The sequence below is a fragment of the Maniola jurtina genome, chromosome 8 (assembly GCF_905333055.1).
Source record: "Maniola jurtina chromosome 8, ilManJurt1.1, whole genome shotgun sequence".
In the NCBI taxonomy this organism is placed as follows: Eukaryota; Metazoa; Arthropoda; class Insecta; order Lepidoptera; family Nymphalidae; genus Maniola; species Maniola jurtina.
The window spans coordinates 6,849,277-6,872,318 of NC_060036.1; the positions used below are offsets into that span (position 1 = coordinate 6,849,277).

At 36.0% G+C, this 23,042-nt stretch overlaps 3 protein-coding genes across 3 annotated transcripts in view; 2 read left to right on the forward strand and 1 right to left on the reverse strand.

The window, feature by feature from the left end:
* Positions 1-23,042, reverse strand: part of LOC123867668 (cytochrome b5-related protein-like) — a 92,695-nt gene that overhangs the window by 54,831 nt on the left and 14,822 nt on the right. The window lies entirely within an intron of this gene.
* Positions 6,347-13,690, forward strand: LOC123867670 (cytochrome b5-related protein-like). The gene is made up of 5 exons (XM_045909849.1): positions 6,347-6,697; positions 7,687-8,090; positions 9,963-10,151; positions 11,776-12,006; positions 12,537-13,690. Exons 1-5 carry the CDS (start codon positions 6,443-6,445, stop codon positions 12,817-12,819), a joined length of 1,362 nt encoding a protein of 453 aa, XP_045765805.1. The 5' UTR covers positions 6,347-6,442; the 3' UTR covers positions 12,820-13,690.
* LOC123867673 (ommochrome-binding protein-like) lies at positions 18,757-21,911 on the forward strand. The gene is made up of 2 exons (XM_045909853.1): positions 18,757-19,220; positions 20,628-21,911. The coding sequence occupies exons 1-2, from the start codon at positions 19,209-19,211 to the stop codon at positions 21,441-21,443; spliced, it is 828 nt and encodes a 275-aa protein (XP_045765809.1). The 5' UTR covers positions 18,757-19,208; the 3' UTR covers positions 21,444-21,911.

Genomic DNA, 23,042 nt, shown 5'->3' on the forward strand with positions numbered 1-23,042 from the left:
AATAAAATTGAAGTGTTTGTCTGTAATTTCGAAATAACTACCTCATAATACTAAGCTCATATGGTTATTTAAACTATACCATATCACACGTTTTTTAAATTTTTGTCTGTCTGTCTGTCTGTCTGTTTGAAAAGGCTAATCTTCGGAACGGCTGAACCGATTTTGACGGGACTTTCACAGACAAGTAGAGGATTAGCCAAGGAGTAACATAGGCTACTTTTTTAACTGACTTCCAAAAATGGATGAGTTGTGTTTTCTACATGAATACCGGTATCTCCGAAATTTCTGACCCAATTTGCGTGATGGGATTTAGACACTGTCGGTTATAAATTGATTGATTTTGAAGAAGACTTTGTTGTTGACCTCGAGGGCCAAACTCTTCAACCCTGATGCTGTAAGGAATTGCATTCTTAAATCCTGGTGATCCCTCGGGATTTTTAAAGGATCATCCGTTTAAATGTTTTAAGTGGTACAGAAACACGTTGCATCCCAGGGACGGGCTATTACGGATAGGCTACTTTTGTCCTGGGAAATCAAAAGTTCCCATGGGATTTTTAGAAACCTAAATCCACGCAGGCGAAGCTGCGGGCATCAGCTAGTAGATTGATATGAGATTCTAGTAATCGTTAAAGATTTTACTAACAACTAAGTAACCAGCCACAGCGCAGCGGGCGAACAGCCGTCTGCTTGCCGCGTAGTAGATAGGATGTCGCAGGTTCGATTCCCACTCATGAAAAGTCACATTTTATATTTTGTAATTTATCCTTTTAATTTGGCATAGGTGTCGATTTAAAATAGGAAACGAGCGGATTCGCTAATTGACATCGTGTGTGAGCGGTTCAGTGTTAAAAAGATGCAGCAACTACCTGCATATGTGATATTGGTCAATTTGTGATCCTAACGCCACGCCCTTCTACCGCGGGACCTTAAAATAAGGACAGACAACATTGTATGAACGAACCCTGAGATAGTCTGAGGCTAGCATCTTTGGTGTGGAAGGGAGCCTGATTTATCACCCTAATCGAAGTCCCTCCTGGCGCTCAACTGTATGAATAGCATAAATAAATTGAATTATTAAATTGGACTTTTATGTGCTTCACCTTAACTCCAGCATCTACCTGCACTCACGGACCTAAGGAACACATAACATATGGCGCCCACGTAAAATAATAACATTGTGATTGTGATAGATTTACAGTGAAATAAAGGTGAACAATAGTTATTCCATAAGTTCGTTAGTCAGTGTAAAGATTCAATAAGGCTATTATAGAATAATGTCATGCACCCGTCGGCCAATGGACACTTACCTACCTACACAATAAGTTTGTGTAACCCGCATGATACTTAGATAATAGCTATTGAAATACATACTTTGTCTACCTACAGTTTACTAGCTATTTATCCAAATGAAATGGTATTTTGCCTAGGCTCGTATATTTGTTAAAAGTTACCCACCTTGTCAACACAATAGAAGTAGGTAAACGTAACAAGAATTAATAGGTATTTAGGTTGGTAATATAAGGCATGTTACACGCTAAGTCTTAATAATTTTATTTTAGTAGATAAAATTATCTGACTTAGCTTATGTGATTTTTGTGTTAGTTAATGGTAAATTATGAATGTTTGTAGGTATTGCATGTAAATTATGAATGTCTGTATCGCGTATATGTTATTGCTTGTATTGTGTTAGTTTATTATAGATGATAAATAATTGTACTGTATATAATTGATTTGGTTTCATGAATTATCGATCGCTTAATGAAGTTTTAGAGAAATAAATACGCACCTAGTATTATAAGAAGAATAATTAAGTCTTAGGTGTGGTACTTCATAGGAAGTAATACTTAATGGATTTCTGAATTATTGGTAATACACTTGTGGAATGTTTTATATTAAGTAACTAGTATTGACATTTTTAATTGAAATAGGCTATAACAGCTACTCATAAGTCATTTTATTTGTCATACGTGATCACCTTACTAACTTACTAAGATCTACTTACTAAGATACTATTAAAATGGATGTAAACTTTTTACTAAAAGATGAGCTGGAATTCGAACTTGCGAGTCGAGGGGTTTATATTAAGAGCGTTGTCCCGATTTTGAAAAAGTTATTAAAGGAATTAATGTCCTCGGAAGAAAAAGGTGACTACTCATATCAGATTAAAGCCCCAAAACAAAGCTTTGAGAATCCTACGGGTGAGTTAGACGTCTGTAAGTCAAAGATCGAAACTTTGACAAGTTACATTTCAGAAATTACAGAAAAGCCGGATAGAAATTTATTTAGGCGCTTAGTTTCTAGATTATATCATGTTAAAAATAGAATAGATTTTATAGTCCCGGATTCAGATAAAGCCACAGAACGGAGAGAAAGCTATAGAATTAAAATCGATAATTTATTAGCGCAGCTAGAAGAACAGGATGATAAAGTTGAAGAAGAAGGAAATCTTACCTCAGATGATAAGCGAATTTTACAGGAGACTTTAGGTACAGCTGGGGAGACAATTATAAGGAAATTAGAGAAAGAGTCACAAGCCGGTCAGCACTCAAGGGACACTAGTAGGCAGGATGATGAAGCTGATAGATCGGTAAACTTTGAAGATAAGCTGGAAACATCAAAACTACTTGCCACAACCATTAGGTCTAACAAACTTGTTCGCTCATCGACAGTTACTGAATATGAGGATCGTAAACGTAAACTAGTTCCTATTAATCAGTGGGGAGTAAAATTTTCAGGAAATAATAATAAAATCAGTGTGAATGCATTTATCGAAAGGGTAAATGAGCTTAAAGATGCTAGAAATGCTTCGGATAGGGACTTATGGCAGTACGCGATAGACTTCTTCGAAGGTGACGCATTGATTTGGTATAGAGCCAATAGGGAGAATATTCTGAGCTGGGAAGAACTGACGTTATTGCTAAAGAGAACGTTTGAGCCTCCATGTTACCAGGAAGAATTATTGGACGAAATTAAGGCTAGAACTCAAGGAAGAAATGAGTCTGCTATAATTTATATATCGATAATGCAAAATATGTTCAACAGGTTACCGGAAAGAATTTCAGAACAAAGGAAGATCACAATCATTTTAAAAAATCTACAGCCTTACTTTCAAAGGGCCATGTGCAGAGATCACTTCTCCTCAACGGGAGACTTAATAAATGTACTTAGAGTGCTGGAAAGAACAAAGATAAGCTGTGAAAAATTTGAAGAACCAAAATCACGAAAGAACACTTTAGAACCTGACCTCGCTTATAAAACGGAAGAAGTGAAGGAGGTAAAGATGGCGGACACCACTATTTTGGCAATTAAAAATAGCATGGTTGAGGGAAATAAGAAACGTTGCTGGAACTGTAGAGAAACAGGTCATCTATTTCGGTCATGCACAATTCCAAAACAACGTCTGTTTTGCTATAGATGTGGGCGGTTTGGAATAACCTCAAAAGACTGCTCTTGTAAGGAAAACGAGGTCGGGGAAAGCAAGAAACCTGCCAAGTGAACTTTCCCCTAAGTAGAAATAGTAAAGAATGGCAGGATTGGTTAGGCGTAGTTAGTAACATGTTCGGCTTTAAGGAATTAGGTCACCTCACGCTGTCTAAAGAAAATGACAACAGATCATATGTGTTGTTGAGCATCCTAGAATATAAATGTATGGGCCTCTTAGATTCTGGGGCCAATACAACAGTAATCAATCCGAAATTTGCAGAGACCTTAAGAATATTGGGATTAAAGTCATACCATAAAAACACTACCATAAACTATATCTCGACTGCGGATGGTACCAAACATACAATATTGGATTTCTTCGATGTTCCGGTCAATTTTGATGGTCAGTCTCATGTAATGTCAATGCTGGTTATGCCTGGGCTAGTGCAAAATATACTATTGGGAAAGGACTTCTTTGATTTATTTGGCATCACGTTTCAGTTCAAAAGTGACATTATGCTTAAAGAGGGCGAAATAAATGCCATCAATATGAATACGGGTAATACGCTAATATCACAAGATGACCTAGATGAGTTTCAGCACGATGAACTTCTAAAAGTGATTGATGAAATGAAGAACTCTATAGGTGAAGGACTAGGCAGAACACATATAATCAAACACAATATTGATACGGGTGAGAATAAAGCTATCTATCAAAAGCCATACAATTTCTCACCAGTCATAAGGCAACAAATTGAAAAAGAATTAGATGATATGCTTGAAAAAGATGTTGTAGAACCTTCGTTCAGCTCATGGTGTTCACCTGTCCTCATAGTAAAGAAAGCTAATGGTAGCAATAGGTTATGTTTGGACAGCAGACAACTCAACAAGGTCACCAAGAGAGATACATACCCTTTGCCTCGCGTGTCTTCCATCTTGGACAGTCTACGTAATGCTAGGTATTTGAGTACGATAGATTTAAAGGCGGCCTTTTGGCAGGTGCCATTAGATGATTCTAGCAAGCCGAAAACAGCGTTTGCAATACCAGGTAGGGGATTGTTCCAATTTAAGGTCATGCCATTTGGCTTGGTCAATGCCTCGCAGTCACAGCAAAGACTAATGGACATGTTGTTTCAATCTAAACATGAAAATGTGTGGGCATATCTAGATGATATAGTAGTATGTTCGTCATCCTTTGAAGAGCATTTAAATTCGATTTAAGAATTCGATTTAGGTTCGATTTAAAATAGGAAACGAGCGGATTCGCTAATTGACATCGTGTGTGAGCGGTTCAGTGTTAAAAAGATGCAGCAACTACCTGCATATGTGATATTGGTCAATTTGTGATCCTAACGCCACGCCCTTCTACCGCGGGACCTTAAAATAAGGACAGACAACATTGTATGAACGAACCCTGAGATAGTCTGAGGCTAGCATCTTTGGTGTGGAAGGGAGCCTGATTTATCACCCTAATCGAAGTCCCTCCTGGCGCTCAACTGTATGAATAGCATAAATAAATTGAATTATTAAATTGGACTTTTATGTGCTTCACCTTAACTCCAGCATCTACCTGCACTCACGGACCTAAGGAACACATAACAAGATTATAAAATTAATACCAAGTAGGTACGTAAGTAGGTATTAGAGAGAAGTCGGACTTCGGCTGTGTTGGCGTTTGCTGGCGCGCTGCGGTGCCTTTTTGGAGTGTTTTTTGTCAAAAGTGGCCGGTTTTTGTGTTTTACTGGTGTTTTTTGATGGTTGAACTGACTGGGAAGCTCTCTAAAGGGGCGCCGCGCGTCCATACTTACATAGTTTCCCTAACTTGTAAATAACTACAAACTTGGCATTGGCTAATCTGTGTAAAGCCAGACGAGAGAAAAAAAAAGGTATTAGAAAGAACTGAGACAGAGAGAGATTTTATTAGATTTTAATTTCTTTTTATCAGCTAAAAAATAAAGTTTCTCAGCCACCCTCGATCACAGAATGTTTTTCATGCTGGCGCGGGCGCGAGTAACAGCCAAAGCTTTGAGGAATTTCCTTTGGCGTTCAACAACAAACCTATCGCGCAAAGAGAAGTTTGGTCGAAACATCGGTTTAAAACTTTTTCTTAATATCCGGTTTAATTACTGAGGTTGAATGTGTAGTGTAGTTTATTTTCTGTGTATGGCAGCGAACCTGTTACGAATAGGGAAATAATGAAACTTTGTAAAAAAAGGTAAGGTCAAAATCGGTTGAAATTTGATTGAATGATGGTATATGGAAATATGATTACATCGACAAAAACTACTGTTCCCTATCCCGAACAATTTTTTGTTGTTCAGGATGAAAAATATCGTGCAGTGCCTATATTGAACCTGAGTTAGTAGCAGATGAAGCGTGCATAGACAGATAGACTATAGCTCATATGGTTATTTGGACGATACCATTACTGAATCACACATTCTTAAAAATTTTGTCTGTCTGTCTGTCCGTCTGTCTGTTTGAACGAGCTAATCTTCGGAACTGCTAATCTCTCGGGATTTTTAAAGGATTGTCAGTTTAAATGTTTTCCCGGGGACGGGCTATTGCGGTCCTGGGGAATCAAAAGTTCCCACGAGATTTCTATAAACCTATATCCACGCGGGCAAAGCTGCGGGCACAGTGGCAGTGACCGGTGGTATCCATAACGGACTTTACTCACGAGAAAAAAAAGATCTCTGTCTTTTGTCTGCTCTTTCGATTTTTTTCTAAAAAATGGCAATTGAATAATATGACAAACATATTTTCCAAATCCATTGTCTCTATTGTGCATAATATGTACCGTACCTACTACGATAATAGAAGTGATTATAGTAATTATAAAAATTACTTATCACGCGCTACTTAAACAAAATATGACCTGTTAGTTTAACCGCGTAGAAGTCGCATGTATATAATCAGCGTTATCTAATCCAATGCAGCTCACTTTGTCAAGTCATTTCGTTTCCTTAACACAGGCTTGTATTTTTACACAGCTTCTTTTATGAATTAGCTATTAGAAATGGCTCCAAAAGAATCAGACTGGATTCAAGGAGCCGAAGAACGCGCCGCGCAAAAAAAAACTCATGTCAGTTTCCCTCAACTGAAGTACCCGTCTTTAAGAGATGAAGGTTTTAGAGACCCTTTACAATGGCTTACTGGCAAAGCTATGGACGACGGCGCAGAAGGACTTTGGAGGGTGCATGATAAATTATACGATTTTACGGATTTTGTAAAGAAACATCCCGGTGGTGAAGAATGGCTAGAATTAACTAAGGTGAGTGGCTTAAGACTCAATTTCAGTACAATTTTAGGCTGTTATTTGTTGGGTCATAATCTTAGATTTGTATTCAGTGCGCCAAAAATGTCTACATTAAAAAAAAACGGATTTTGATTATGAGTGTAATTACATCGTTTTATTAAAATCCCTCGGCTTTGCCCGCGTGATTTAAGTACATATTCTTGAAAATCTGGGATTTAAGTACCTATTCCTGAAAAAAAACAATGTGTTCAAGCTTGTTTAAAACTGTTTTTTTTTTAAATTAAAAACATGTTACACAAATGAACCTGTTCCCGGTTAATTAACACTAACATCAGTTATGAAATTAATATAAGTAGTCAAGTCGCAAGCGAAGGGACTAGAAACCCAACCTAATACGTATAATAAGACAACCCCAATAAACTTCCCACTATTATGTGATCAATCGGATCACTCTCAGCAATGAGGATTATGATTTAGAGGGAGAGAGAGGGAATCGTTAAACGCCCCTCTATTTCAAATAAGAATAAATCCACAAAGCGCAAAAGAAACTTCCGCTGTTTTAGTATTAAAGCGAGTTGTAATGACTTTGTAGTTATCACTTCCATCTGGAATCTTACAAACAGTAGAAATCTTTGTATTTAAATACTTCTTATTATTATGGCAAAGAAGCGAATATTTTTTAATTTATGCGCGCAGTTTAACATTCTTCCATTTTTTTTAACCCCCGGCCCAAAAAGAGGGGTGTTATAAGTTTGACGTGTGTATCTGTGTATCTGTCTGTGGCATCGTAGCTATGATACTAATAAAGACCATTGTATTGACGTGCCGGCGGAATATGACCTTCAATTTTAATCACCCAACCAGTTACCAACTTGGGTCAGCGTTGCTTAACTAGCACTAACGATTAGATAAGTATTGTCGTAACTAGACCAGGCCACAATAAATCCTCTACTACATTATGGAACCTGAAGATGGTAATTAAATACATTCTCATGTTGTCTCAGGGCACGGATATAACGGAGGCCTTTGAAGCGCACCACATAAATCCTTCAACAGAGAAAATGCTGAACAAATATTATGTGAGGGATGCAAAAACACCACGAAACTCTCCATTTACATTCCACGAAAACGGATTTTATAGAACACTTAAGCGGGTGGTCTATGACGAATTGAAGAAAATACCAAAGGATGCCTCTGCAACTGCAGATAGAATAACCGATGGAATATTTGCGACGCTTCTGTGCAGCTCTGGTTTGGCTTGTCGATGCGAAAACTATTGGCTAGCGACATTCTGGTACATTATTGCATCATTGAGTCTTGCTACGTTGACGGTGACGTGCCATAACTTCATACATCGTAGAACCAATTGGAGGATGTATCTTTTTAACATGAGCATGTGGTCTTATAGGTAAGTGTTCCGAAATTATTTGTCAACTTTATGGTTGACTAGCTGATACCCGCGACTTCGTTCGCGTGGATGTAGGTTTTTTAAAATTCCCGTAGGAACTGTTTGATTTTCCGGGATAAAAAGTAGCCTATGTGCTAATCCAGGGTATAATCTATTGCCATTCTAAAACACACACACACACACACACACACACATACAAACTTTCTCCTTTATAATATTAGTGTGAAGTGTGATATTAGTGTGACTAGAGACTGGTTGGATAGAGAAAAGAGCAGAGAACTCTTTGATTTTCCGGGATAAGAAGTAGCCGATTGTAACACGAAATTACTCAAAAATCGCGTCGATCCGTTGCTTCGTTGCGACGTGATTGAAGGACAAAAGAAACACTTTCGCATTTATAATATGGGTAAAATGATTCATCGTTTGCTGTTTGTATACCTACGTGAAGTTAGCTTTAGATAACATTCTGAAAAGCTACCGATTTTGCAAAACTAATACTACCAAGTGTAAATGTTGCCTAAGTTACCTCTACTTTTCTATTAATTTTTTTAATCCTTCAATCTCGCCGCAACCGAGGAATGGATCGACGTATTTTTGCGTGGATATATTAAAACACCTAGAGAGTGACGTAGGCTACTTTTTATCCCGGAAAAACAAATGGTTCCGGTGGGATGACAGGGCATCTTTCACGTCTTTGTCCTTCAATCACGTAGCTGTAGATCAACGTATCCACGAGATTTTTTGCAAGACCTGGGGAATGGCATAGACTATTTTCATCCCAGAAAAAACCTACCTTAGGGTTTTTGAAAAATTAAATTCACGCGAATAAAATTTCGAAAAAGTAGCTCCAAACATCGCTACTGAATGTAATAATTCTTCATTGAAAGCTTCAAAAAATAATAATTGTGCTGTAATAGGCATGAGCTAGTCAAATCAGCAACTTTTTATCAAATGTCAGCTTGTATCTATACTAATAAATAAAATTGGAGTGTCTGTCTGTAATTTCGAAATAACTACCGCATATTAAGGTCATATGGTTATTTGAACGATACTATAACTGAATCACACGTTTTTAAAATTTTTGTCTGTCTGTCTGTCTGTCTGTCTGTCTGTCTGTCTGTCTGTTTGAAAAGGCTAATCTTGGGAACGGCTGAACCGATTTTGACGGGATTTTCACAGACAAGTAGAGAATTGACCAGGAAGTAACATAGGCTACTTTTTTAACCGACTTTCACAAAGGGAGTTGTGTTTTTCTACCTATGTACACCGAAATCTCCGAGATTTCTGAACCGATTTGCGTCATTTCTTTTTTAATCGATAGAGGAACTTTGCGACATTGTTTCATAAAAAATTTGGAGTCCAACTCCTCAATCCTGATGCTGCAGGGGATCTGACCAATCCACGCGGGCGAAGCTGCGGGCATCAGCTAGTTCAAAATATTTTTATTCAATTAAACTTTTACAAGTGCTTTTGAATCGTCAAAATAATCTACTACTGGTTCGGAATGCCGTTCCTACCGAGAAGAGCCAGCAAGAAACTCGGCGGTTGCTCTTTTCAAGTGTTCTATTTACAATTTACAATAATATGCCATATGTATGAAATACATAGATGTTACGTCATTTGACGTAATTTAACATACTTTTTAGCTATAACGATAATTTGAAAGGTTAGCAAGCTTAAAACTAACAGTGGAAGTGAATTTTACGAACTTTGGAGACCCTGTATCAAATTAGTACTAAGAAATAATTTATTTTTGACCTAGACATAATCTCAGTTTGATTTTGGCCAAAACTATCCATGACAATGCATTTTTTTAGGAAAAATCATTTTTTTATTGGGAAAATGAAAGTAATTTTCAATTTTTGTTTTCAGGGATTTTAGGGTATCTCATGTTCTTTCTCATCATCTTCATACAAATACGCTCAACGACTTGGAATTAAGTTCACTTGAACCCTATTTGTTCTTTACTCCAAGAAAAGACAAACCTCTGCACGCAAGACTTGGCTTTCTAACTGAATGGCTTTTCTTCCCTTTCATATTTTTATTGAGCTTCAGTAAAAGGTAAGAAAGAAAGACAAAAGAAGAATTATTGTACAGTGTTTCAATGTAAATAGATCTCAAGTAAATATACATAGATAATGAGGTTAGCCTTTTACGTCAACATACAGATTGGATATAGGTACATATAAATTGCAAAGTCTAGAACAAAGCTAATTGCAGATTTTATAAGTGACTAGTGGACTCGCTCTGACTTCGTACGGATGCGGTTTTCACCTCAATTCGTAACATTTTTTTTTAACCCCCGACCCTAAAAGAAGAGGGGTGTTATAAGTTTGACGTGTGTATCTGTACATCTGTCTGTGGCATCGTAGGTCCTGAACGAATGACCCGTTTTTAATTTTTTTTTTTTTTTTTGTTTTAAAGTCAGCTTGATCGAGAGTGTTCTTAGCTATAATCCAAGAAAATCGGTTCAGCCGTTTGAAAGTAATCAGCTCTTTTCTAGTTACTGTAATCTTCACTTGTCGGGGGTGTTATAAATTTTTAATTTAAACTTGTAATTCAATGCAAGTGAACTCTTGACTGCAATCTTACCTGGTGGTAAGTAATGATGCAGTCTAAGAAGGAAGCGGGCTAACCTGGAAGGGGTAAGGCAGTACACACAAGGTAAACACACAAGTACTACACAAGGAAGCTGCGATAGCCTAGTGGATAAGACGTTGTACTCCTAGTCTGGGAGTCGGGGGTTCGATCCCGGGCAACGTAGCTCTAACTTTTCATAGCTATAAGCATTTTAAGCCATTATGACTTGCTGTAACGGTTAAGCAAGAGGAAAAACCATGCCTAGGTGCTAATAATGCTCTCAAAGGTGTGTGAAGTTTTCCGTTCGCATTTGGCCAGCGAGCGTGGTAGATTATGGCCAAACTCAGGAGATGCGCCCTTAGTAGTGATCCGGCTATGGGTTGATGATTAAGATAATGATGAGATAAGGAAAGTCAATATATTAAGTATGTTAAATACTTATATTGACTTTCCTTATCTCATCGACTTCCAAAAAGGAGGCGGTTCTCAACTCAGCTCATATTTTTTTTATGTCTATAAAATATCTCGGTTAGTTTGAACGAATCAGCTAGTCGGTCTTTTTTAACGAAATCACTTATGTGACATAAACTTATGTAAGGTATACTTAACATAAGTTTATCTAAATTAAGTTTATCACAAGTCAGACATATCTTGATCTACCCTTGCAATTAGTAGTAGAATGAATTTATTTAATCCTGTTGTACAGTCAAATTCATTTTAGGTCCCCAGGCAGCAAAAATCTGCTTAAGTACTATAATTCGGTTTGTTTTGACAATGTAGGAAAAAAAATATCGGAATAAAACAAAATAAAAAGAAATCTGAAAAGCGTAGAACGATGGGGAAGGTGCGATAAATTTTTGAAACTATTTTTTTTTTAAAGAATATTAGCCATGCTAATCATGACTAATACTCCCCTTTCCCCTCCAATTAAGCGTAAGGCTTGTGCCAGGAGTGGGTACGACAATAGTGCAACGGTTGGGGTTTGAACCGTCGATCTTTCGGAATTCAACCTCCTCAACCGTTGAGCTATCGAGGCTCAAACTTACTTTGATCAGAATAAAATCACGTGTAACTGCTAGTATTGTAATAAGTGTTCTTATTCCAGATTTCTGAGCATATTCCTTCGTGAAGGGTTTTTCAAAGCACATTACCGTTGGCACGACGCCATTGGCTTCCTATTACCCCTTTGTATGTGGTTCACAAGTGGCAGCTCTCTTCCACATGTGCTCTACACATGGCTTTGGATCAACTGTACCGGCAGTTTGGTGTTTTACACCATAGGAGTTAATGCTGCCCACCATCATCCAGATGCCATTAAAGATGGTGACGAGCCCCGGTTAGTAACTATTTATTTTAAACACGTTTTCAACCCCGACCCAAAACGAAGGGTGTTAGACGTGTGTATCTATGTATCTGTGTATCTGTCAGTGGCATCGTAGCTCCTAAACTAATGAACCGATGTTAATTTAGTTTGTTTTTGTTTGAAAGGTGGCTTAATCGAGAGTGTTCTTAGCTATAATCCAAGAAAATCGGTTCAGCCGTTTGAAAGCTATCAGCTTTTTTTTAGTTACTGTAACCTTCACTTGTCGGGGGTGTTATAAATTTTTAATTTGCACTTGTATGTCTATTCAATACAAATTTTGCAATCGATTTTAAACTAAGTGCCCTCTGAACTGGCGACTTGAAATTTTAAACACTGGTTGGAACTAGATGACGATACAATATTATAACTCGCTTTTTGTTTATTTACTTGTCTGTTCGTTGCTATGCAATCGATCAATTTAAACGTAGTTATAGGAACTGGTTACTACTCTTGCTTTCTTGTTAAATATTTTATTTATTCAAATTTTTATTTTTACTTTTCAGGAGCTTGACTCCAGATTGGGGTGAACATCAGGTAGAAGCTCTTTTAGATCGAAAGGACATAAATAGCAATACATTCGCTGTGATGACACTATTCGGAGAACACGCCCTGCACCACATGTTTCCCACTCTTGATCATTCGATATTAAAATACCTACATCCAGTTTTCATGGAATTGTGTGAAAAGTATCAAGCTAACTATAGAGTATCAACACAATTTCAACTAGTCCTTGGCCAGATACAAGAAACTATGCGGACCGATTTTAGAACACAACCAAGTAAATGAATAAAAGGCTTCATATTAAACTCTATATAATTCTTTACCTTGATCATAACCTCAAAAACAGTAAGACACGCACATAACTATGGATAACCTGGTCCTTTTTTGGAAGAGGAGCCTGGTCCTATTTTGCCCGTGACTAATGCATTTCATAGAATAAACTGATGTATTTTCTTTTTGCGACAAATAAATGGAAGAGCGGTGTCTCTGACACAGAGGTAGTTCTCCTACCTCTAAAAGAAGGCTACAAGCTACAGCCTCTTACAGATGCCGAAAATAAACAAATTTTGAAATTGAATTACTAGTCAATGTTGAACTTCATAAAAATATGGAAATAGCGGAATAATAAAGTGGTTTAAATCATCACCATCATCATGATCAACCCATCTACTGAGCACGGGTCTGCTCTCAGAATGAAAAGGTTTGAATACCTTAAAAAATAAGCCTGAGTATAGTAAAGCATTGCCTTTGACGCTGACTAATGAAAGTACCGTGTAACATCCATGCCCTATTTTTATGGGCTAAACTAAAACGAGGATAGACATCGTTTCTAGCCTAGGGACCCATAAAACTAAGTGCTTGCAAAGCCGTTGAACTTCGTAACATTAAATGCCCAAAAAGAAAAGGGATTTCATTCACATTTTCACGTCCCTGGCGAAACTGGGAATGGTTCAAACAAGATGTTCCGTGTACGATATGGTAAGCTACAGTTTCTCCAGAGTTTCAGATTCAAACTTTTTTTCATATTGTAGAAGCTCTGAAAATCCAAAAATACTCATACCAACATTGAAACGTGCCTCCTATTTACATTAAAAGAAAAAAAGTTACTTTAGATAGTTAGATTTCACTTGATTAAAATAACTTACTATAAAAAGGGTTTGTTGTATTTTATTTATGTGCCCAAAATACCGAAGACCTAGACTATAATGTTTCGTGAGTTGTTAATTACTGTTTATAATATAGGTATTTATATAAACTTTTTTTTGTCAAATTTCTTAAGGACAAGTTTGCATGGAATCGGTCGGCTTTGCATTCAGTAGCCCACAAGGTAGTGTAATAGTTATATTGCTTATATTATATTGTATAACTAAATATAGTAACAATTCTTCTCAGCAGATTTTTCTTCCCGAACCGGTGCACGGTGGTAGAGCCAGTGACACAAGATGGTCTACATGAAATAAATTCAATTCATTTCATGAACTATTTCTAAGTGGATTAAAATTCCAGTAGGTATGAAGCCGTTTATTTTATCGATATAAAAAGTAGCCTCTTGCACCTTTACTAGTATTATAAAAAGGTAAAGTGTGTAAGTTTATTTGAAGCAAGTAATACCTGGAACTAATGAATCGATTTTGAAAATTCTTTCACCAGTAGAAAGCTACATTATTCTTAAGTGACACAAGTCATATTTTATTTTCAAAACATTTAGAGATCCCTTAAAAAATGTGAAGTCGGGCGAGCTTCACTCTTGGATTTCTAATTTTGTTTTAATATGTTCGCTCGACTTCATACCTAGGTACATTACACGTGTGGCTAAACAAAAGTTATTTTTTACTTTTTAGTGTTTGTGGTTTTTGAAGTCGGTTTTATTTTTCTTTTAAATTTTTTTAATTTCCATAGATATTGAGCTTAAAAAAGGCTTTACAACTTGAAATTATTATTAAATTGATTGCGATTCAAGTGGCTATATACCTAACTCGAAATTCTAATAATTCACACTGGTAGTGTTGTATCAAGCACAGTACAGTGGCAGTGAAAGCAAATAACCGTCGCATAAAATCTTGATATTGGATTTTTACGCCCGCTATTGAATTTATTGCGTTGCAGCTCTACCATTGCAATAAATGGATCCCGACGAATAAAAGTTCATGGTTCACTAAAACTTCACATATTTTCCTTTTTATAATCTACATAAAGCTGTTACATAATATTTTCAAATTATGAACACACTAGTTGATGCCCGCGACTTTGTCCATGTGGATTTAAGTTTTAAGAAATCCCGTGGGAATTCTTTGGTAGCCGGATATAATGTACCCTAATTGTTAATTCAGGGTTTATATCTTTATTCCAAACAGACAAATCGGTTCAGCCATTGTGGCGTGAAGGAGTAACATTGCATTGATATAGGTTAATCCGGCGTGAACTCTTTGATTTTCCGGGATTAAAAATAGCTTAAGTGTTAATATAGATAATATAAACTATCCCCATTCACAGCCAAATCCATACATTAGAATTTTGACATTCATAATATAATTGGGATTAGAATTTCGTAAATCATATTTTATCTTAAAAATAAATTTCCAGGAAATAAATTATTACTTTAATCAGGCACGTAATATTTTGAAGAAAAAGCGTCCTTTTACTACTTTTAGGAAAATTTAGAGACAAAGGTGTAAAGGAATTAATTCTTATTTCGTTCCGGAAAATGAAATATAAGTATAGAGGTTAAGCTAATTTTTAATTATTCCTATATTGTTAGTAATGATATGAAGTTTCGTATGTTTCGTACCTACCTACTATCCTATCGAGGAATTTTTATAGCATACAATATAAGCAACTTGGTTTCTGTTTTTAACCCCCGACCCAAAAAGAGGGGTGTTATAAGTTTGACGTGTGTATCTGTGTATCTGTCTGTGGCATTGTAGCTCCTAAATTAATGAACCGATTTTAATTTAGTTTTTTTTTGTTTGGAAGGTGGCTTGCTCGAGAGTGTTCTTAGCTATAATCCAAGAAAATCGGTTTAGCCGTTTGAAAGTTATCAGCTCTTTTCTAGTTACTGTAACCTTCACTTGTCGGGGGTGTTATGAATTTTTAATTTACACTTGTTGGTAGAAGAGCATGTAGGACGTAGGTACTATACGATTCACTAAACTACGTATTATACACTACTACGGGAGGACTACGAAGGGATTTTCAGTTTCATCATCACAACCGTTAGACGTCCACTACTGGACATAGGTCTCTTGAAGGGATCACACACGCCACGGTTGAATCTAATGACTCCTTGCGACTCGTTTCATGATAACATGATAAATGTCGTTCGCTTTGTCTTCCACGAATCATTCACGGAGAACAGCAGAATTTTATGATGAATCGTGTTTCCGAACTCATTCTTGTTTTGTATTACATTCGAAATCGTAACAAAAAAAGATAACGTGAAAATAACAAGTTTGAAGTCCTAACACGAACAAACATCGAGTACTAACAAACTGAATTTCAATATTTATTTATCACGTGATATGGCTGTTCGAACGAAGATGAATTGGACCAGCTGTAGCCGCGTGTACATCCTTTCAAAGCATTTTTCGTGAACAATTTTGATATGTTATATTCAAAGCCGAAATACTACCCTACCTAGGTTTGCCTGTAATGCAATCCACAGGAATGCTGAGAGGCCCAGTCTATGACCAAACTCCTTATATCACGATTGGCAAAAACAAGGAGTGTTATGGTTTCAGAGTTTATTTGTGTTTATATGTGAGTTTATTCCATCATAACTTCCAAATGCCTGAAAAAAATTGAATTTATGGGGTATCATTAGAATCCTTACACCATCCTGAATAATACTGACTAATGACTATAGGTTGTTTTAGATTAGGTCACTGAAATGGGATCATAATATACATGTACGCTGGAAAAGGTGTGCCATACAAAATGGCTATTGTATAGAAGCAGGCGTTACTTTGCGGAAGTACATGATATACAAGGAATAATCCACTAAACCAGACAAATCTTTATGGTGCCTAGTATAAAATGAAATGACCAAGCGTACCGGGAATAAAAATTGATTCTTTGCGTGAAATGGTCTTCGTAGAGACATTAGGGCCGGCGCACATTTATGGCGGAGCGCAGCACAGAGCATTTTTCACAGTCAAAATATTGTATCTAAAATTAATTGTGCATCCATGCGGATACTCGCGCATCCGCGCGCAGTCCCGCGCGTGCTCGCGCATGCTGTGCGCTGCGCTTCGCCATAATATGTGCGCCGGCCCTAATGCAGACAGCTATATGTCTTACCACTAACATTTTAGTTCCGGTTACGCGCACCTAATGACGCTCACAGCTATCAGCGCTAAGGCGCCATTTCCACGGGACGAGTCCGTCCTACTCTATCGTCGGATAATCTCCACGGTACAAAGATAATTCCGCCAGTGTGTCGGCCCGACTTGCAACGATACGCTATGGATCGATTTTCTAATACGAAACTTTTCCTTAACTAATAAGATAACGTAAGGTTGAACAAACATGAAATCTAAAAATATAAACACCTGAAAGTACAAAGCGTAGAAAAGTAAAAACACACCTACGACCTGATCCCAGTTTTTTCCACTCAAATATAAAGTTTACGCATAAGGGTTGTTTTACACATAGTCGGTTTGGTTTCGCCAATCGGTATAATCAGGTTTATTAAGATAAATGTTTGATCAAAAGACCGCTTCGTCTGCGCGCATATAAACGTACAGTTCGACTTCACTGGCATACTCGTAGCTGGGCGAACCATCAAAGGAAGATGCGTTAGGCTGAATGGAGCTCGAATAAACCCTGGTAAGTTTTATTGCGGGCAAGTTGAACAAAAGTCGAACTTATGTATGTCAGATTGGTTTTGGTGTTCAATGAAAAATGCCGAATTGAATATGCCAACCCAACTATGTGTATAGCAATTCAAGATGAAAAAATGTGTTCTTTATTGCTGTAAGCTCTTACATTTTCAAATTTCTAAAGTGGAAAGTTTGTATCCAGTGTCTTGACTTGTATGTAAAATATGAATTCTATACGAGTGCGGGCGTCCTTGGGAAATAACAGTTCGTGTTAGGGAAAAGCTTTTAGAGAGCCGAGACGGGTGCATTGCTAACGTTTCTCAGTGAATCACTCTGTATTTGTAACTTTGCTTTGTAAATAATGATATACAAACAAACACCTACCAGCTGCTACCTAGGCATTTTCTAAAAACTTTCAAGGATAATTTTGTCTTTACTTTTCTAAAAGAATGAAGCTGAAGTAAGTAAAAAAGAAAACTAAAACGAAGGCAGGAAAAAATTGTGGTTTACATTAAAAATAAAACACACAAAACGCAAAATATGTACGCTAAATACCCAAATTTTATTGTGACATTACTCACGCTGAATACCAAACAACATAACACCAAAAACGCAAAATGCCATAATTTTATTTTCAACAGTGTTTTTTTTAAACATATGTTTATGTGGCAGTGTATGTAATCCAAACGAAATGATTGGTTCATTTTGCATCAAACGGCAATGAACCAATTCCATTTCACGGGCTGAACAGCTATTTCTCATTTATGGTCAGGAAAGCGACCAATTTGGTTTTGATGCAATACTATTAAAGCACTCACAAATGTTAATAACACGCTTGGAAACAATATTCAGCTCCACTTTTCTCGCTAAGGAATCACTCGGAAAATTCAAAAGATGGACTTATCTATGGTTGTTATCAATTTCCGCAATTTTATAATATGAAAAGTACTTTTAAAAATGCTCACTAACTAAGGTAATAAATACCACAGGTTAAATAACTATATTATTTTATAACTCCCACCATTAATATTTTTGTTGTAGATGTAATTGAACATGAAAATCATTTTAGGTAGGTTTGATTTGGATTTTCATCCAACCTACTAGAAGAAAATTACCGTTTGGTGAGAATACGGTTCTAGAGTGTGGTGGTAAGACGAGAAATCACACTAATATTATAAAGGCGAAAGTTTGTGTGTATGTGTGTGTGTGTATGTGTGTATGTGTATGTTTGTTACTCCTTCACGCAGAAACTTTTGGACGAATATGGCTGAAATTTGGAATGGAGATAAATAATATCCTAAATTAGCACATAGGCTACTTTTTATCCCGGAAAATCAAAGAGTTCCCACGGGATTTCGAAAAACCTAAATCCACGCGGGCGAAGTCGCGGGCATCGGCTAGTATTTTTATAAAAGAAAGCAGTTCTTACAAAAGTAAAATTTTATTATCTTATGTTATATCTAGAAGTACTAACGTTATCATATAAAAGAAATAAAATAAACAAAGATAACGCTAAAAATAAATTACTTCCGGAATCGGTGAAATCCTTTATTTTTCGATGGACCATCCGCATTGGAGTGACGCCACAGTGTAAAAATGACAAGAATATTAAAAAAAAAAATAAGCAACAAAATAATAAGTCTTGATTTATTTTATCACGTCATGGTTACAATTTATTAGAATTCGTTTGTATAGTCATAAAGTGTGGCAAAGGGAAATAACCCAGTCGACTAATAGGTATAAAGGAAAAAACAGAAATTATTATTTCCATTAAATATGAAAGGATAACGTATTGCAGTTATTTTGAAGAAATACCTGTATATACTTTTAAATTCAAATCATAAATTGTTGACAGCCATGGAAAGAAAGGTATGTTTTATAATATTATCATATTTTATTTCTAGATGTGACATTAATTTTATCATTTATTGTTGTATCTATTTTACAAAAATTAACCAAAAAATTGGCAATCAGTAGACACTGCCAACAGAAGTGAAAACTTGAAAATGTGAAACAGTGTTTTATTTTTGGGATTTTCAATTGACTACACTGTAGTATCATAAATTAATTAAAACTGCATAATTGATTAACATAACCACTAGTTTAGTTTTTATATCCATTTGGATTCCAACACATCAACATTAGGATGTTGGTGATGCGTCCTTGAAGTTTTTACCCATCCTAAAATCATCCATCGCGTCTCAAGAAGTCTTAACTTCAATAAATTAATTTTCTAAACACCGTGTGACGAATTGACTCATCATGCGCTTATCTGCTAACATAAAGGAATGTTATTATAGCTACATTAATGCACCACCTACCTCTAATGTCTATAGGTAGCTATGTCCTTTGCACCATTTTGGTTGGCTGGTAGAGACCGCTAGGTAGCGATAAGGACGCCAAATAGTGCATATTTGCCTATATTTTGTTTTTTCTGTACTTAATTTGTGGTGTACAATAAAATTATTTTCATTCATTCATTCATTATATTTTATTTACTGAAGTATCTATACTGTGGCCAATATAGATTCTACTCCTGATGATCACAAAGGTCCCACTGGGGCGTGCTGCAAGAAATATGACCCTATAAATTACTATATTATCGGATGGACTCGATTCTATACCGTTTGCTCGTGGTCACTTCATTATCTATATCGATATGAGTTGTAATCGAAATGGGTTACCTAAAGTACCTTTACTTTGTGATCCTCCCTAGCACAGTGATAAGCATTTTGTGTGGAAAGTCTCAGGTTCTATTCCCGGGAGATATATTTTTATTTTCTATATTATCTGGCGTTTTGGTATTACTCATTAAATTACTGACTGATGCAGTAGGAATTTATACTGAATTCATTGGCGCAATGTGAGCTTGAGATCTCCCGCTTACCACAACTTTTACAGTTGTGGTAAGCGGGAGATCTCAAGTTCAATGATTGGTTGGTGAATTAAAATAGGCTCAAATCTGGCTTCGACTAGGCGGATTTATATCGGTATCTATTATTATATCGGTATTGTATGGTGTTTGGTATCGGTAGGGATGTAATAAGTATAACTTATAGCTAATCTATGTCGCTAAGTGATTTTGCGTTCCAATACTATAATACCTCGTAGACACTGATTATGGGTATGGCTATGGATGTAATAAAGATATTATTATACTCTTGCCTGGGCCACTTCTATTTTTGAGTGTATCATCAATTTATAAATCGTAAATAATAATAATAATCTATGTATAGTTAATGTATTGCTTCTTCAGTTAATTTTTTTTCATTTCAGATAAAGACGACAATTTTTTTATCATTATTAGTGGCTTGTGGCGCAGAAACACGAATGATTAATGAAAGTTGTTATGGTGGTTTTAAAAATGCTAAAAAAGAAGTGTTGAAAAATGATATAAGCAGCCCATATCAATTGGCAATTGATTACGACACAAATACTCTATTTTTTAGTTACACCCGGGAAGACAGCGAAAAATCAACATTTGAATCTGCGTACATTAATCTGAAGACTAATGAATTTAATATTATAAAAGGGATTAAGGGTGGGTTTGCAAATGCAATAGACCAAGAAAATCATATTGTTTACTTAGGTGGAGAGAACGGAATATATAAATTTGACTATAAAACAAATTTAGCAAAGCATATTGACGGGACCAGTGGTAAAATTTGGCAAATGTTCTTCAAAAAATACCTTTATTATACAACGTATCCAGAAGAAGAAGTTTACATATTTAAAAATGGCCAGTCTTATAAAGTACCTCAACTAAGTCATACCAGAGGAATGCTGATCGCTATAGATAATGCTGATAACATTTATTTTTCAAACTCATCAGGACTATTTATCTGTGCAGACATATCTAATATCACTAATATTGGTGATTATAATATCAACGGTTTCACTTCAGATGTAAACGGAAATTTATTCTTCTCAACCCCTAATGGTATATATGCTATCGATAGCAACAATAAATCTGTGAAGCAACTAGTTTTAATAGATGACATTTATGGTGTTGCTGTAGAGCATAATGGAAACATAATTTATGCATCAGAAGATAGCATTGTTAGACTAGAACCAACAAAAACACAGCGCTAAAGAAAATGGTAATAGCTTCGTAATGGCATTATAAATAAACGGTCATTTTCCATTTAAATATTCAAAATAAGTCTCAAGCGTTTGCTATAATGTAATTGAATTTAAGAATTGAGATAGAAAGTAGTAACTTCAGTACGTGAGTTGAAAATAAAGTCGTGATAATAAAACCCGTTCTGTAGGACTCACAAAGGCTTTGCGCTTCCAACAAACATAGATAATTTATTGTTAACAGGCGCCAACCTGTACCTAGAATGTAGGTACTATTTAGTAACCTGTGGTATTATAATATTTATCTTATGAAATTGAGTAACCAGAGCAATTTATCGGGTATATTTTTTATGAGATGTGTGCGTATCATTTTTTATCTAAGAGGGGTCTCTCCGTCACTCGCTTCATACAAACGTAGTTCCAATTTCATTTGAATATTAAGCAACCAAGGTCCATGAAATGAAGACATATTCTAAAAACTAATATCTATGTCTGTGGTTTTCCAGATTTCTGTTAAAATATTCGGTTTCAAAGTTACGCGGTCTTAAAAATTTACATACAAATCTTTGAGCCCCTGTAATTTTAAAACTACATATTTTTAGAAAAATCTAAAACACCACAGACACAGGTATTAGTTTCTAGAATATGTCTGCAAAATTTCATGGACTTTGGTTGCTTAATACGTATATTCAAATGAAATCGGAACTACGATTGTATGAAGCGAGTGACAGAGAGAGCCCTGTTAAAGGCAAGTAAGTGCTTGACTGTGATGTCAGTTCTCACCTAATATCTCGTAGCACTCAAACGCACAACTTAAGTGCGTCAACTTAATTTCCCCTTTTGCTCACTTTATTTCATTTAGAGAGAGTTTTATAGCTCATAAAGTTGCAGCTCGTAGCTCTATTATAACATCGCTACGCGATCACAAGGGATAAAAGATCTTAGTGAGGGTATTATAATGCTTCGTAGTTAATAAACTTTTTTCTTGTAAGTGATTCATTAACTGCCGAGATTAAAATAAACGGATAATGAATATTATAATCTTTTATTTCATATTTAGGGTTTTAACAACAAAAGTTACTTATTAACTTATGTTAGAGTTTTATTAATATGTTACGATTAGACTTATTTTATGTTAGTATTGTAAGTAATAAAGAAATAAATAAAACAGCCTACCGGCACTACTGTAGGGCCCCGGAGGCAACCCGGAGCCACTCAATATGCTTAACTATAATATCTTATGACTTATTTTTAATTCTACGTTGTTGCTACGGCTACGAAGGCTCTGTAGAAGTGAGACCACCTTTTTACGTTTGATGAAATGATTAGTACGATTAATAAAGAGCATTATTACATTTTCAAATTACATTTTTTTTTGTTCTTAATGTTATGTGCAGTTTTGTCACACATGCTAATATCATAAATGCGAAAGTATCTTTCGTAGCAGAAGAATAGCAGACCTCTGCTATTTTTCCACGGTTTATATAGGAAAATAAAGAGTTTCTAAGGGATTTTTCAAGAATCTAAGTCCACGCATACGTGGTTCTAGCATCTAGTTCTTACTGTGTATTTTCAGCAGGGTACATACTAAGCGAGGCAGCTTTGCAAGGA

Bases quoted from the DNA above. Each gene is read 5' to 3' on its own strand.
- LOC123867670 (XM_045909849.1), top strand. From the start codon at position 6,443: ATGGCTCCAAAAGAATCAGACTGGATTCAAGGAGCCGAAGAACGCGCC. The intron at 6,698-7,686 runs GTGAGTGGCTTA...ATGTTGTCTCAG, and splicing joins AATGGCTAGAATTAACTAAG to GGCACGGATATAACGGAGGC. The intron at 10,152-11,775 runs GTAAGAAAGAAA...TTCTTATTCCAG, and splicing joins TTATTGAGCTTCAGTAAAAG to ATTTCTGAGCATATTCCTTC.